The sequence below is a fragment of the Elephantulus edwardii genome, unplaced genomic scaffold (assembly GCF_000299155.1).
Source record: "Elephantulus edwardii isolate Elephantulus edwardi_28Jun2011 unplaced genomic scaffold, EleEdw1.0 scaffold00002, whole genome shotgun sequence".
NCBI classification, from domain to species: domain Eukaryota; kingdom Metazoa; phylum Chordata; class Mammalia; order Macroscelidea; family Macroscelididae; genus Elephantulus; species Elephantulus edwardii.
In genome coordinates, this window is record NW_006399752.1 from 17,092,881 (window position 1) to 17,110,925 (window position 18,045).

Below are 18,045 nucleotides of genomic sequence, written 5' to 3' on the forward strand. Positions count from 1 at the left end.
AGTGTCAGAGACAGTGCGATTGGCACAGGACAGAGCAGAGTTTAGGGCTGTTGTACATAAGGTCGCTGTGAGTCGCAAGCGACTCGACGGCACATACAACAACAACAATAACAACCTAATACATAGGGAGCACTTGGTGGCCTAGTGGCAAGAAGTTGTGCTGCAATCCCAAAGGCATGCGATTCAAATCCTCCAGTTGTTCCTCGAGAGAAGGATATATAATTGCCTCCCGTGCAATTAACTGCCTCTGAAAACCCACTGGAGCGCCAGCTATGGGTCAGTTCTGACTCAGTGATACACAACAACAACAAAGCAATCTAGTGCATGCAGGGAGCTCTGGTGGCCTAGAGGTAAGGAGCAGTTCGGTCATTTCAAAAGTATGTGATTCAAACCCAGCAGCTGCTCCTCAGGAGAAGGATGGGCAATATCCACCTGTGTGATTACACTGCTTCTGTAAACCTGCTGGAGGGTCAGCAACGTGTCGGTTCTGACTCTGACTCGATGGTATGCTACCATCACATCAACATGTGTTTCATTAAGAGACTTCTAATACAAGTTTGCTCACTTAATTGACACAACTATGTAACTCCTTTTAGAGGTGTTCATATTGCTTTTTCCAGCTGTGAAAGTTATCAGACTCATAGCTTACAACAGATCCTAAGCCCTGAAATAGCTGGCTGTTGGCTCTAAACTCAAATTACACAGCCCCGAGACCTCTGAAAGCTCTCTTGGTCCAGTGACACAATCCTTAGCTTGTTGCATTTCTAACCAAAAGGATGCTCCGCTCCAGCAGTAGTCTGCCAGCCGGAGGATTAGTTATGGGTTGGTCCGACTCCATGGTACTCAACAAACAAGCTGCTCCAAAAGAGAAAAAGAAGTAATCCCCTCCTGTGACATTTACAGCCCCAGGATCCCCAATGGTGGGTCATTATGAGCTGAACTGACTCAAAGGTTTGCTTTATGTAGGTTTCGCTTATAATCTACAAAATAAGCTTCTCCTGAATGTTGAAGCAATAAAGTTAAAATTCAGTCTTAAAACTTTTTTCCAGGTGAGCTCTGATGGCCTAGTGGCAAGAAGCTGCATTGCAATACCAGAGGTGAGCGGCTCGAATCCACCAAATGCTCTGCTGGAGAAGGAGGGACAATCTCCTCCTGTACTAGATGGTTCCGATTTGATGGTAAACACCACACACACACACACACACACATACACACACACACACACACACACAATTTTTTTTTTCAAAACAAAACAAAAAATCTTTTTTCCATCTCTAGTATTTAAGGATGCTAAGGGCAGAATATTGAACAACTTAAGACGCATTAAAAGAAAATGGAAAAAGTACACAGAGCCACTGTACCAGAAAGTACTGGCAGACACAGAAGAAATTAATGAAATGATATATTATCAAGAGGCAATGTTGATGAAAGCGGAAGTTCTAGCTGCTCTGAAGGAACTAGCAAAAAATAAGGCCCCAGGAATTTATGGCATACCCACTGACATACTTCAGCAAACAAGATGCTGTCCTGGACATGTTCACCAGGTTGTGCCAAGAAATCTGGAGGACGACTACCTGGCCAACTGACTGGAAGAGATCCATATTTATTCCTATCCCAAAAAAATAGTGATCCAAGAGTGTGTCGGAGACAGACAGGCTCAGAATAGGCTGCCATACACATGTTTGCTAGGAGTTGCAAGTGACCCGATGGCAGATAACAACAAGTATTTTAATAACTTGAATGATCACCATCATCGTTAAGTAACTATAGTATCTTGGCATCTTACTTAGTAGACATTAAAGTCACCAGCACCAAACCACTATTTCTTTAAATAAATAATAACAAATCATGTCTATGAACAGGATTAGAGTTAGTTTAGATTTAAATGCTAGCTGGTATGACTTGATTGGTCATTTTGTAGGTGTGGAAATGCTAAAATATTTTCCCATAAAAACTAATGGTACTTGTTTATTTGCTTTATGTAATTTTAGCTTACAGGAGCACTGGTAGCCTATTGGTAAAGAGGTGTGCTGACAACTCAAAAGCAAGCAGTTCAAATCCACACAGTTGCTATGTAAGAAAAAGATGGGAAATTTCTTCCTCTGTGATAAAGTCAATGAAAAATTGCTGGAGGGTCAGCTATGAGTTGGTTCTGAGTTGACAACACATAACAACAATCTAATAATTGAGATGCTAGTAAAGATAATTCATGTGGATATTGCTGTTGTTGTTGTTATGTGCCATCGAGTCGCTTGCGACTCAAAGCGACCCTATGTACAACATCCCTGAACTCAGCTCTGTCCTGTGCCAATCGCACCATCTCTGACACACCCATCCCGATTATCCCAGTCACTGAATCAATCCACCTCATAGGAGGCATTCCCCTTCTGCGCTGTCCCTCCACCCTACCAAGCATTATGTCCCTCTCCAAGGACCTGTCCCTCCTTGCAACATGTCCAAAGTATGTTAGACGGAGCTTTAGAATCCTTGCCTCCAAGGAGCCACCTGGTTTAACCCTTTCCAGGATGAATCTGTTTGTGTTCCAGCAGTCCATGGTACCCTCAATACTCTTCTCCAGCACCATAGCTCAAAAGCATCAATTCTCCTTCTATGTGTATATACTCAAAATAAAATATTGAAATAATGGCTAGAAATTCTATTTTACCAGAGGAAAAGTCATAGAGATGAAAAATTTACTTTATAAACTTTTTCTAACTTCTTTGATTCTGTTTTATAATTAGGAAAGTTACAAAACCCTCAAGAAAATTAATAAATTCTTTATTTATTATTAATTAAACAGATAGTAAATGCAAAAGTCCCAACATAGCTATGTAAGCAGAATTTTTCTTTTTGAATAAGGTATGCACTATTTAAGCAAAACAGATAAAAACATTAATAAAGAAACAAAAAGTAAATTTACTTTAAAGAAACAAAAAGGAAAATTACCATGTAATCACAGATAATTATATTTTCTATGTTTTAATGAAAAATAATTTGTGTATGTGTTCAGTCTTTTTTTTAATTTAGTCTTGTATATACATAAAGACTGAAGTAATTTAGGGGCAAGAAATGATATTTGATGCACTATACTGTAAGTTTTATAGCATCTAAATCAGAAATTCTCACATTAGCTCCTAACATGCTGGAACAATTTCCAACTCTTAGATTCAATTCTTCTGTGATTCTTAAAATACTTTTAATATGATTGAAAATACAATTTAAAACCCACAGGCTGCATTTCTTTTCCTAGTCTTGTTCATTTTCAAAATTAAAATAAAAAACCAAAACAATGGTTTTCATTTTCCCCATTTCTGGTTCCTTACCATACCTGGCAGGACGGTTCTATACATAAATGCAAAGTGTTGCTTAAGCCATGGATGGCCGAAGTGGTTGATGTCAAAGTGCCTCTGAACAAGAAACATATACTGGAAGAGAGATCTAGTAGTGTAGCTGCCATAGGCGACTCCTTCATAGAGGGAGCCATCTGTCACCTCTCGGAGCAAGACCAGAGATTTCTCCATGATGGTCAGAACTTGTTTGGTCCACAAGTAGGCTTCTTGAAGATACCCTGAAAAATAAAAACACAGGAACACATGGACTAAAGGTAACAAAGCAAAACCAAACCAAAACCAGAGCCAAATAAAATCCTCAGAGTTACTGGACTAGTCTGTATTTTTTGTAAAGCTTTCACTGCTCAAAATTAGAAGTTAAAAATAAAACAAAAATTTTAAAAATCCCAACTCATTGTTCCAATCAATTAGTTATTATCAAATCACCTTGCTTTTGAGATCTTCAATGAGTTCAATGGAACTACATGTATACTGATCTATCTTAGACAATATCTACAAGGCGTGGCCTTGGGGGATACAGATTTACTTGAAACATCCTGTTATTAATTCCTCCTGAAATTAGTTAATTCTGTCTAAAGACAGAGGCTCTGACAGCGCAGCACATAGGGAATAGCACTCTGAACTCAGAGGTGATGTGATCTCTGGCATTTCAGGTTCAGCAGCCATTCCCCAGGGAAAAAAAAGATGGGTAATCTCCTCTTGTGTGCTTTACAGCCTCCAAAGGCCCACTGGGGGTCAGTTATGAGTCAGTTCCAGTCCAGTCTTCCTACTAATGTGTGTTATGCTTTCTGGAGGTCTTGAAAGAATGTGTTTCAGAGCAATTCTTGAGAGAGTATATTTCAGGGAAACCTATCATTTTCATAAAGATAAATGAATATGAATGCTTTCCTGAAAAAGTTCATATTTTGATGCAATTCAAATTGGTATTTTAGGTGCTCACTTATTTGTGACACTTTTAGCTACCTCGAAGAACAAAGAAGGAGCTCTGATAGTTTAGTGAGTAAGGAGCTGTACTATCAACTCAAAGGCGTGGGGTTCAAATCCACCAGCTGCTTTGAGGGAGAAAGATGGGCAATTTCCTGTGCAATTTATAGTCTTTTCAAACCTGCTGGAGGGCCAGCTACGAGTAATTCTGTACTAGATGCCAAAGAGAGAGAGAAAGAAGAAAGAAATTTTATTGTTGTAACCCTCAAAAAAATAGCATTTATTTATTTAAGAAAACAAAACTAAATGAAAACCCAAGGTTTCAAGCTAATACCTTGTTTATTTTCATCATTTTATGGTGTTGTCTTTGAATGGGCCTTGAAATCAATTGGTCAATTGTTTTTACCATTTATTTGTGTCTGATTTGATTTTGTGTTTGTGAGGATGGGAGTAAAAAGGATTTAGAAAGAAAAGTTATCGTCACAACTTTTGTTCCAGTAAACTCAATTTTTATTCCTAAAGAGAAAGCAGAAAGATTGAATTTAGATTAGAGATTGACTAGAATTTTGTCCAAATCTTATCTACCATATCTTGCTGATATGAGAATTAAACAAAATGCTTACGGATTTTTATAGCAAATATACTCAAGAATGAAACAATTTCAAAATGCTATAATTCCAAGTATATATTTAATATCTTGTTAATTATACCTTAAAGGCTGCATTAGAAAATACAATCTACTTAGTTATTTCTAGACTTCCATAGGAACTATGGTTAAATTAGAGTGGTGTGATCATAGAAAATGAAAGCTGCATGAGACCAAAGATGACTGTGGGTAGGATGTGTTATCCTTCCCTCTCCTGCAGCCGTGAGCTCTCCAGTCAAGGGCACCAGACCCTGGACCTGAGAGAATCCCAGGCAAGAATAATTCTATCATAGTAATGACATAGCAGAAGCAGGCTACCTCTCACCCCACACAAAACCAAAGCAATATACTATCCCAGAAAAGTGCTCAAAACACAGAATCAACGGACTTCCTGAAAGTGGGAAGTATGACTGAACTTCTAGAAACAATTTTCAAAAGAACAATGATAACTATTATCAATGGGTTAAAGAACAAAAATGAAGAACTGGAGGGATCTACAAGCAAAACAATATGAAGCAAAATCCAAGATGAACTTAAAGTAAAATGAAACTAATACAAGACAAAGCAGATAAAACCAATGAGGTATTAGAAAATATAGAAAAACAAGAAAAGGCAATCTAGAATATTAAGATCAACATGCTGAAGGGACAGATCAGCAGAACTGAAGAGATGGAGCACCGAACCAGCGAAATAGAAGATAAAACTCTGAGTACTGATCTGCTACAGGAAAAAAAGGAGAGTCAAACAGGAAGGAAAAAAGGGAGCCTTGGTGGCCTAGTGGCAAGAAGCTGTGCTGCAATTCCAGAGGTACGTGGTTCGAATCCACCAGATGCTCTGCTGGAAAAGGAGGGGCAATCTCCTTCTGTACCAGTCAGATCTGATTTGACAGTACACACACACACACACACACACACACATTGTAAAAGGAAAGAAAAAAAAATTTCTTAAAAAGGAAGGAAAAAGAGGAAAGCCCAAAAAACAATTAGGGACACCATCAGTTTGATGGGTAGAGGGAGGTTTGGGTAAAGGAAAGGGGATAGATTTGGTATGAAAAACAGTGTATACAAACTTTGTAAGTAAAACAGGATGAAATAAAATTTTATTTAAAAAAAGAGGACTAAATGTTCATAATTGTAATTCCAAAACAGAAAGAAGTAAAATAAGGCAGTGAGAAAGTTGGAAAAGAATTGCTAGAACAAAACTTTTCAGGTATCATGAAGAGTAAGAGAATATATATATCCTAGAAGCTCATAGTGACCCTATGAACAAAAGATCTGAACCCTGTTCTATCCTGTAACAGCCTCATACTTCTTCCTGACATAAAAGCCTGCTGCAGCAGTCACCGAATCAATCCACCTGGTTGAGTGTCCTCTTCTCGTTTGCTAACCCGCCACCCTTCCCAACATTATGTCTCTCTCCAAGGAATAGCTCCTCCAAACAACACGTCCACATCATTCTCGCCTCCAAAGAGCACTCCAGCTGTACCCTTTCCAAGACATATCTGTTCATTCTCTTCATCATCCATGGCCTGTACAGTGCTTTTCTCTAACACCACAGCTCAAAGGCATCAATTCTTTTTTTCTTTCATCCGTATTCCTTGTCCAGGTCTCGGATGCATAGCCAGTAACTGGAAAGACTATGGCCTGAATCAGATGCACCTTAATCTTTAAAACTGACATCACTACTCCTCAATAATTTGGAAAGGCCCTTAACTGCAGGTTTTCCCAGTGCAATATGTCTCCTTTATTTCCTGACTGCTGGGACCAAGGGTGTTAACTGTAGATCCAAGCAAGACGAAGCTGTTGACAGTTTCAACCTCTGAACCAATCCTAAATAGAAGCGACCTCAAAAAAAAAACCACCAAGGCATAAGCATAGTCAAGTTTGCCAAAATCAAAGGCAAGGAGAGAATTCTGAAAGCAGCTAGAGAAAAATGAAGATAAATCTATAAAGGAGAGAAAATATGATTAAGTACAAATTTCTCAGCAAAAAAACCATATAAGCAAGAAGACAGCGGAATTACATATATCATTCATATATTTATATGACAAAAATATGACTATCTACCAAGAATACTGTGCTCAGCAGAGGAGAAGGAACAATTGTAAGCAGAAATCAGTGAATGGAACATCATGAATGGGAGAATCATGAATGCAGGAAAGTTGGATATTGCTAAAAAAGAAATGGAATGCATATATTTTTACATAGTACTGGCATGGACATTTTGAGTCAGATGATCACATGATCTACTATGTTAGAATGAAAAGGTGAGGAAAATGGGGTTGCTTTCATAGTTGAAAAAGTCATTTCTAGATCCATCTTGAAATACAATGTTATGAGAGACAGGATAATATTCAAATGCATTCAAGGATGTTCAGTGAATACTATTATTCATATATATGCACCAACAACTAGAGACAAAGAGGAGGAAATAGACGATTTCTACCAATTTGTGCAGTCAAAGCTCAACTGAATAAGCAATCAAGATGTATTACTAACAATGGGTGGTTGTAATGCAAAAGTTGGGAATGGAGAAGAAGGATTAGCAGTTTGCAAACATGGACTTGATGACAGAAATGAAGCTGGAGATAGAATGAAAGCATTTTGTACAATAAACAAATTATTCATTGCAAATACATTTTATAAGAAACAAAAATGCAGACTATACATATGGATTTCACCTGATGGCATGCATGGGAATCAGATAAATTACATCTATGTCAAGAATCACTGGAGAAGCTCACTATCAGCTGTGAAAACTAGGCCAGGTGCTGACTGTGGAATAAACCACCAACTACTCACATGCAAGTTTAAGCTGAAGCTAAGGAAAATTAAATCAAATCCTTCAAATTAAATTAGAGTAAAATCAAATCGATGGGAACCAAAATTTGACCTTGAGTCTGTCCCACCTGAATTTCAAAACCATCTTAAGAACAGGTTTGAGTCCTTGAACACTAATTAGCAAAGAACAGATGATCTGTGGGAGGATATGAAGAATATCACCCAGGAAGAATGCAAAAAAATTATTCAAAACTAGGGTTAGAAATAAATGGAATAAAACACAGAAAAACAATTGAAATTATAAATAAGACCAAGAATTAGTTCTTTGAAAGGGTCAGTAAAATTGACAAACCATTAGTAAAGCTAATAAAAGAAAAAAATTAGAGTAATGTCACAACAAAATCAGCTGAAATAAAAAGATTAATAATGTAGTTTTAGGAAAAAACTATATCAAAACAAATATGAAAATTTTTAGGAATTGGAAACCTAGAAACTAACCACTCACTCAAACTGACACAGACAGAAGTACACAGACACAAGATGAACAGACTCTTCATAAAAGATAAGGAATTGGTCATAAAAAACCTCCCTATAACAACACTTCCTGGAACACATGGCTTGACCAATGAATTTTACCAAACATTCAGAGATGTGCTGTCTCTAATTCTACATACAACATTTCAGAAAATAGAAAAGAAAAAAATACTCCCTGACTCGTTCTATGAAGCAAACATAAACCTGATACAAAGTCAGGTAAAGAAATCACCAAAATAAGAAACTATAGACCAACATCTCTCATGTACATAGACATAAGAAAAGCAATGAATGTAATGAATCACATTAACAAAGCAAAGAACCAGAATCACATGTTTCTATCAACTGATGCACTAAAGTTCTTCGACAAAATTCAACACTTCTGCCTGATTAAAACACTCAACAAATTAGGAATAAAGGGTAGTTTCCTCAACATAATGAAAACTACATACGCAAAACCAAGAGCCAACATCATTCTGAATGGAGAGAGATTAAAGGTATTCCTCTTAAGAATAGGAACTAGGTAAAGATACTCACCAGAGCAATAAGGCAAGAGAGGGAAATAAAAGGCATCCAACTTGGTAAAGAGGAGGTAAAACAATTTCTGCATGCAGATTATATGATGGTATACTTAAAAACCCTTAAATATTTAGAGCAACAAAACTGTTGGACATAGTGGACTGATTCAGTAAAGAGTTAAGATACAAGATAACATAGAAAAACCAGTTGGATTTCTCCACAGTAACAAAGAGAACATAGAAAAGGAAATAAGAAAACCAATACCAATTGTAATAGCTAACCCCAAGATGAAATACTTAGGAATAAATAAATAAAACTAGAGGCATAAAAGGCTTATTTATACAAAGAAAATTATGAAATATTATTGCAAGAAACAAAAAGATCCCTAGAGAAATGGAAGACTATACCATGTTCATGGATAGTTTGATTCATTGTGAAAATGACAATTCTTACTAAAGGACTCTAGAAGTTTAATGCAATCCCAATACATACACCAATTCCATTCTTCAAGAAAATGAAAAAAGGCAATTTCCAATTTTGTCTGGACTAGAAGTAGACCCAAATAAGCAAAGCATTATTGAAAAAGAAAAACAAGGTAGAGTGCATCACACTCTCTGATCTCAAATTCTGTTACACAGCCATGGTGGTCAAAGAGTATTGCACCAGTATAGCAACACAGTTCAGTGGAATAGAATCTTTATCTTCCTATGGTCAACTGACCTTTGATAAGGAAATGAAATCAGGTAAGTAGGGAAACAACTGTCTATTTAACAAGTGGTGCTAGCAAAACTGGAAAATAATTTGCAGAAAACTGAAGCAAGATCTACATCTCACACCATACACAAAAAAATCAACTCAAGGTGGATCAGGGACCTAGGAGTAAAACCAAAGACTAAAGTTCATCAGAGAAAAATTAGGAACAACTCTAGAAGCTCTATGTCATGAACTGACCTCCAAGTATACTGAAAATTCTACAACTTGGAGAGGATAAAATAGATGAATAAGGCCTTATAAAAATCAAATCCCTATGTACATCAAAATATTTCTTCAACAGGGTGAAAAGGAAAGCCCACAGACTGGGCAAAGTATTTGGCAATGACGTATCTGACAAATGACTCACGTAAAAAATTTATAGAACTCTCTAGTGCCTCCACAAGAAAAAGGTAAATGACCCAATCACAAAATAGGCACAAGACAGAAATAAATATTTTAGAAAAGAGAAAATCCAGATGGCCAACAAAACATGACAAAAATGCTCAAAATTCTTTGCTCTCAGAGAGATGCAAATCAAGACAACAATGAGATATCATCTCACCCCAGCAACAATAACAAAGTTCAATAAGGCAGCAAACAGTGAATGCTGGTAAGGATATTGGAGAGAATGGAACTCTCATCCATTGATGATGAGAATGTAAAATGGCACAACCAGTATGGAAGGTGGTCTGGTACTTTCTAAAAAAGTTGGAAATAGAAATATCATTTGACTTAGCTATCCTATTGCTCAGCTATGCTGGAGAGCTCTTGTGGCCTACTGGAAAGAAGCTGTGCTGTAACCCTGAAAGCACATGGTTCAAGGCCACCAGTTGCTCCACAGGAGAAGGATGGTCATGTGATTAACTGTCTCTGAAAACCAGCTATGGGTTGATTCAGACTCTACAGTATACAACAACACTCACTTGGGCCATGCATACCCATATTTATTGCAGCATTATTCACAACAATGGAAGAGACAGAAGCAGCCCAAGTCAACAAACTGTTGGAAGCAACCTGTCAGCAAATGAATGGACAGAAAAACAGTGCTACATCCACACAATGGAATATTACACAACATTGAAAAATAATGAGCTTATAAAACACTATACAAAATGGAAGCATCTGGAAGACATTATGCTTAGTGAAATATCTCAGTCACAAAATGAAAAATATTGCATAATATCAGTGTTATAAAAATAGGTGGACACAGAGGATGGGAGAGGAGGAAAAGGATGTATAGATAATGGAAACTACATTAAAATAGGAGCAGGGAAGGAGTATCTGAAAGGAATGATTAGGCACTACATGTATGACAATTAACAATCTGGAACAAGACACGCATTACAAAATGGAGTGAGAGAGGGAGGAAAATGTTTATCAATGAGTGAATGAAACCCATATTTTCTGTAAACTTTCACTAAAGTTATAATTAAAAAAACAACAAAGAAAATTAATGTTGTCAGTTTTGTCATGCATTGAGACAATGTAGATTACATAAAAGTCACTTCCAATTTCTATATTGCTCATTTCAATTCAGTGAAAAAACAAATATTTTCCACTGGCCCTGTGCTATAAAAGTATGGCTTGATACTTGCATAAGCCATAATTAAAAAGTCATCAGGCTAATAAGACAAGTAGGATTTATTTAAAAGACAACTCTCAATTAGCTACGAGATGTTCCAGGCATTACTTCATCCCAAGTGCTTAGTGAAGCTCCAAGTACTAACATGTTCCCAAGAACAACTATAAGAATGAACTGCTCATTATATGTCAGCTAGCACTGGTGTCAGCTGGGGCACCCACATGTACCTTGATTCATCAGGACAAGGCTTCCTGTAAGCAGAGCCATGCAGTTGGTGGGCTGGTGATTGTGTAGGTACTGAAATCCCCATCCTCTTCTGTATGAAGTTTCATACATATAGCCTGAGGCATTGGCAATCACTTCAAGAAACTTCTCCTGTTGTGTCTTGCTCAGATAGTTGTACAGGAAGTCATAGGCAGTCGCAAAACCAACCAGGGAGTGAGCGAGCGGGACTTCATCCCAAGGAGCATCTTTCACTAACCTGCAAAAGGAAATCACATAAATGAATGAACAAGTCCTACAGCTCTCATCACACTATTGAAAAGTCTTATTCTCAGAATTTAAGGAAACAAAGACAAAATCCAAGAAATTTAAACACACAGGACAGACTTCACATCACTCCATACTGGAGGCATAAAGTTTGACTAATGGAAAATTGTTGTTTTTGTTATGTGCCATCGAATTGCTTGCGACTCATAGTGACCCTATGTACATTAGCCCTGAAATCTGTTCTGTCCTGTGCCAACTTTACTGTCTCTGAAACACCTACCGTCATTACCCCAATCATTGAATAAATACAGAGCTAATATTTTACTCTCATTGGCTATGGGTAAGAGCAATATGCTGACATTTTCTATTTTCCCTCCCTGTGAGAGAGTGCAATACTCAGAGTCTTGTCTGATATCCATCTTGGTCTTTTCTTCTCTAGCCTTTGTAATGATCTTTTGCATTAGAGTGCCGAGAAGCCAAAGCTAAAGGAAGAAATCAAGAAATCAAAGAGCTGAATAGAAAATTTCAAAAGGCAGTTCAGGACGACAAAGCAAGATACTATCATGAAATGTGCAGAGAGCTGGAGTCAGAAAATCAAAAGGGCTGGACTCGCTCAGCATTTCTTAAGCTGAAGGAGTTGAAAAACAAATTCAAGCCACGGGTGGCAATACTTAAAGATAGTTTGGGTAGAATGCTCAATGATCCAGGATGTATGAAAAGAAGATGAAAGGAGTACACAGAGTCACTGTATCAGAAGGTATTGGCTGACACAGAGGAGTTCAAGTTGCTCTGAAGGAATTGGCAAAAAACAAGTCTCCAGGAGTTGACAGCATACCAACTGATTTATTTCAACAAACAGACGCTGTCCTGGATGTGCTAAGTTGTGCCAGGAAATCTGGAGGACAGCCAGCTGGCCAACTGACTGGAAGAGATCGATATTTGTTCCCATTCCAAAGAAAGGTTACCCAGCAGAGTGTGGAAATTATTGAACAATATCATTGATATCACATGCAAGCAAGATTCTGCTAAAAATGATCCAAAAATGTTTGGAACAATATGTCAACAGAGAACTGCCAGATGTGCAGGCTGGATTTAGAAGAGGTCGTGGTACTATGGATATTATAGCTAATGTAAGAAGGATTGTGGCAGAAAGCAGAGAATACCAGAAGAATGTCTATCTGTGCTTCATTGACTATGCAAATGCCTTTGACTGTGTGGATCACAACAAGCTATGGCTGACTCTGAGAAGAATGGGAATTCCACAACATTTGATTGTGCTAATGCGAAACCTATACTTGGACCAAGAGGCAGTCGTCAGAACAAAGCAAGGAGACACTACATGGGTCAAAATCAAGAAAGCGGTCCATCAGGGATGTATTCTGTCTCCATACTTTTTTAATCTGTATCCAGAACAGATCATCTGGGACGCTGGACTTTATGAGGAGGAATGTGGCATCAGGATTGGTGGAAGAGTCATCAACAACCTGTGTTATGCAGTGAATAAGGATGATAGAAAGCGAATTGATGCCTTTGAGCTGTGGTGCTGGAGAAGAGTGTTGAATACACCATGGACTGCTAGGAGAACAAACAGGTTTGTCCTGGAGAGGGTGAAGCCAGAATGCTCCCTGGAGTCAAGGATTCTGAAGCTTCGTCTGACATACTTTGGGCATGCTGCAAAGAGGGACTGGTCCTTGGAGATGGACATCATGTTTGTGGGTATGGAGGGATGGTGCTGGAGAGGAAGACCCTCGATGAGATGGATCAGTTCTGTGATTGGAGTGATGGGAATGAGTGTGTCTGAGACAGCGAGGTTGGCACAGGACAGAATGGTGTTTAGGGCTTATGTACATAGGGTCACTATGAGTTGCAAACGACTTGATGACACATAACAACAACAACAACAACATGAGGGAGTGGGAGCACTGATGGCGTAGTGGCAAGAAGCTGTGTTGCATTCCCAAAGCAACACAGCTCGAGGCCACCAGCTTCTCTGTGGGAGAAGGATAGGTAATCTCCTCCCATGTAATTAACTGCCTCTGAAAACCCACTGGAGGGTCAGCTATAGGTCAGTTCCCACTCTATGGTACACAATAACAACATGAGAGAGAGTTGTATATATTAAAAGAGATCTAAAGCATTAAAACATGTAGCACCAAGGCAAAATTCAATTAAATTCCTATGTAAATCTGGTTCACCTACCTGACAGATTCACATAATGTGTTGTACACCGCCAGGCTGGTGTAGGTGGATGAGATGAACAGATTCTCATGCAGAATTTCTACCTTATAATTTCCCATAAAAATGAACTGAACTGCTTTAAAGTTATTAAAACATCTTTATAGTAGTCGAAAAGCTGATATTCTGTGAAGTATTGTCACTCTGCAAAAAAATTCTTCTTGAATTGCTGAGTTATTATAAAATATAGTATGCTTACTACACTGAACAGGAAGCTAATAAGTTTACCCAACCAAAGCTGTACAGGGTGATCCAGAAAACTATCCTTTTTGTTCAGGATGTATGTGACTACTCCCTGAGGGTTAAAAAGGAAGCATGCACTGTACCCGTGGAAGGCAGAATTAAGTCCACGGCTAGAAAGTAAAGCAAAGCTTTACCAAATCCCTGTAATAAAGCTCTTTCCACAATCAAGTAAAGTCTATACCATTTCTAAAAAGGTTTTAAAATGCATAACATGTAGAAAACCAAGGAAATTTATTCCTCTGAAATGTTTTTTTTTTAATTTATTTTTTAATTGTGATTTGAATGAAAGTTTACAGAAAACTTGGATTTCCATTCGTTCATCGTTGCACATTTTCCTCCCTAGCCACCCCCCTACCCAGGTTGCTTTTCTCTAAAAAAAATAAATAAATAAAAATGTTTCACTGTTGTAAAATCTCCTCTCTTCCCCACACAAGTCCATTCTGCTTTGCACCTCTTATTCTGGACTCTTGTCATGCAAATAATGCTCATTCATATATCCTTTTAAAGAATTCTTACCCTCATCTGTTTCAATGCAGTGTTCACTATTTATACCCTCTTTTCTTAGTTTCCCTCCAACCTCCATGCCAGTCTTATAACAGTAGCATTTAGCATTATGCAGTATGTGTTGTTTTGTGACTGAGATATTTCACTCAGAATAACGTCCTCCAGGAACACCCATCTTGTATAATAATTCATGAGTTGCTTGCTTTTCGATGCAGCTATAGCATTGTGTGAACATATCACAGCTTCTCTATCTATTCATTTGTTGATGGGCCCTTGGATTGCTTCCATGCCTTGCTATTGTGAACAATTCAGCAATAAATATACACGTGCATACATCTATCTGGGGGCAGTTCTGTTTTCTTTAGGGCATATTCCCAGTAGTGGAATTGCTAGGTCAAGCAGTATTTCTATTTTCAACTTTTTGAGAAAGCACCATCCTGCCTTCCATAGTGGTTGCACTATTTTTAAATATGTTGTTATGTGTCATCAAGTTCTCTGTGACTAAAAGCAACCCTAAGTACAATAGCCCTGAATCATGCATTATCCTGATCCAATTTCATCGTTTCTGACAGATCTAATCCCATTTCTCTAATTACTGAGTCACTCCATCTCATCCTGGGTGTTCCTCTCTGGTGCTGTCCCTCTATCCTTCCAAACATGATTTCCTTCTCTAAGGACTGGTTCTTCCTGGCCACGTGCCCAAAGCACATGAGGTGGATCCTCAAACTCCTTGCCTCCAGGGAGTAGCTCAGTTTCACCTATTCCAGGAAAGACCTGTTTGTTCTCCTGGAAGTCCACCGTATGTTCAACACACTTCTCCAGCACCACAACTCAAAGGCATCGATTCTTCTTCTGTCATCTTCAGTTACTGTCCAGCTCTCTGACGCACAGTAAGTATGTGAAGACCATGGCCTGTATCAGGAGTACATTAATCACCATAATGGCGTTGCTGCTCTTCAGTCCTCTAGAGAAGTCCCTGAAACAGACTTTTCCAATGCAATTTGTCTTTTGATTTTTTAACTGCTGGTTCCATGAGAATTAATTGTGGAACCAAGCAACCTGAAGATGTTAATAAATGTCAATCTTTTCTCTGTCTATCATGAAGGTCTCAACTGGCCCAGTTAAGAGAATCTCTGTTTTCTTGACATTGAGCTTGAATGCATACTGAAGACTACAGCCCTTGACCTTCTGCAGCAAATACCTCATGTATTCCTCAGTTTCAGCAAGCAAGGTAGTGTCATCTGCATAACACAGGTTGCAAGTGAGTCTTCTATTATTTGTCCTCATAAAGTCTGGACTCCTGAATGATCTGTTCTGCATATAGATAAAAAGGTATATATATATATATATATAGGCAACCCTTACATATATCTTTTTTCACAAAGTTTTCCTGCTCTGTTCTGACTATGTTTGTATGTGTACATGGTATATTCTTTCAGAAATATGTTTTAAAAGAAAAAATAACAACCCTATAAGACTATTTAACACTGTTGACCACTGATATGTGGTCATGAAGTACCATGAATTTTGAAGAATCCCTTTGCATTCTGGTAATTTCAGTAGTTGATTATCTGTGTATAAGTCTGGTGCTAAAAAGAACAAATTTCTTATTGGCCACACAAAACCATCTTACTCTAGTGCCAGGTTGTATAAATAGACTGAAGGTATTCATTACTTTTAGAAAGATAAATGGCATTTACTAATTTATTCCCACTTTAGAAACAGAATCTTTACTGACTCATGATGACGAGTGCGTCAGGCCAAGAATCGAAGTCCTCTGTTTCCAGAGTATCCTTGTATCTCATCATGCAGATCTATAAATGACAACCTACACGCTGAGCTGTGACATCAATGTCAAGAAACTACTACCATCCACCAAACTCTGATTCACCTTACTACTCAATGAACTTCTTTTATAGATCGTACAACATTTAAAATTGTTCTTATGTTTCCAAGAGTATTTCAGAGAAAGAAAACTGCTGAGAAAATGTCCAAACTTTAACATACAGTTTGCTTATTTCAAGCAGTTTACAATGGTGGATTAAAATCATCTGTCTTTGGTTTAGAAGTGCAACTCTTTACTCACTAGGCCATAAAAGCTTCATATTGAAATAAGATCACACTCCCCCATGATACTCTATTGCATCACATTATAATTATGAAATATAACCTGTAATCAATATTTTTCTACAAGGTTAATTAAACTCTATTGATAATGATATTAACCAGTCTTAGATACAAACATAAAATACCATCAATAAAAACAATTTTATTGTTACACAAACAAAAGGAAATTTGCTCCTAAATAATGGGCAGCAGAGAAATTATTTTATTCAGTGTTATCCTCACCAGTGGTTAATCAATTAATCAGAAATGATTGTTAATGGGGAATAAAAATTATTTGAGTATTAAAGTGTTAAATGTATATATTGTTGTTGCTGTTAGGTGCCGTCAAGTCAAATATGACATATAATGACCCTATGAACCTTGGTTTATCCTGTGCCATCTTCACACTTCCTGCTCATTGCAGCAGTTACTGTTTAAATCCCCCTGGCTGTGAGTCTTCCTCTCCTTTGCCAACCTCCACCCATCATAGCTTCATGTCATTCTCCAAGGAATAGCCCTTCCTAGCAATATGCCCAAAGCACGTGAGGCAAAACTTCATTATTCTTTGCCTCCAAAGATCACTCCAACTGTACCTTCTCTAAGGCATATTTATTTGTTCCTTTGGCTGTCCATAGGATGGTCAGGGCTCTTCTCCAACATCCCAAGCTCAAAGGCATCAATTCTTCTTCTATCATCCTTATTCACTGTCCAGCTCTCAGATGCACAGCAAGTGATCAGAAAGATTATGGCTTGAATCAGACATACCTTGGTCCTCAAACATCATTATTCCTCAATAATTTGGAGAGTTCTCTAACTTCAAATTTTCCCAGTGCAATGCATCTTCTTATTTCCTGACTGCTGGTACCACGGGTGTTATTTGTGGATCCAAGCAAGATGAAGTTGCTGATTGTTTCAATCATTTCTCCATCTACCATGATGTTGCCTATTGTTCTAGTAGTAAGATTCATAGTGTTGTTGTTCTGTGTTTTTTTTTAAACACTGAGAGGTAATCCATAAAGAAGGTTGCATTCCTCGATCTTCTGCAACAAGTGCTTCAAGTCCTTACTTTCAGCAAGGTTGTATCATCTGCAGAACGCAGATTATTTGATGTGTCTCCCTCCAATCCTGATGCCACATTTCTCTTAAAAGAGTCCAGTTCTCTAATAATTTGCTCAGCATATAGATTAACTAGGTATGGAGAGAGAATACAACCCTGACACACTGTCCCTTCTTAATTTTAAAGTATGCAGTGTTCTCCTGCTCTGTTCACACAACAGCCTCCTCGTCCAGCCAGGTATAGGTTCTGCATGAACACTATTAAGTGCTCTTGGACTCCCGTTCTTTCAATATGGACCTGAAGTGACTAGAGTTCTGTTATTA

At 37.9% G+C, this 18,045-nt stretch overlaps 1 protein-coding gene across 1 annotated transcript in view; it reads right to left on the reverse strand.

Annotated features, from left to right (window-relative positions):
* Nucleotides 1–18,045, reverse strand: part of DSE (dermatan sulfate epimerase) — a 69,089-nt gene that overhangs the window by 7,355 nt on the left and 43,689 nt on the right. Inside the window, exons 2-3 of the mRNA XM_006879021.1 lie at nt 11,316–11,569; nt 3,329–3,568 (exon numbers count right to left, since the gene is read on the reverse strand). Of these exons, the coding sequence (XP_006879083.1) occupies nt 3,329–3,568; nt 11,316–11,569 (494 nt within the window). The remainder of the gene's footprint in view (nt 1–3,328; nt 3,569–11,315; nt 11,570–18,045) is intronic.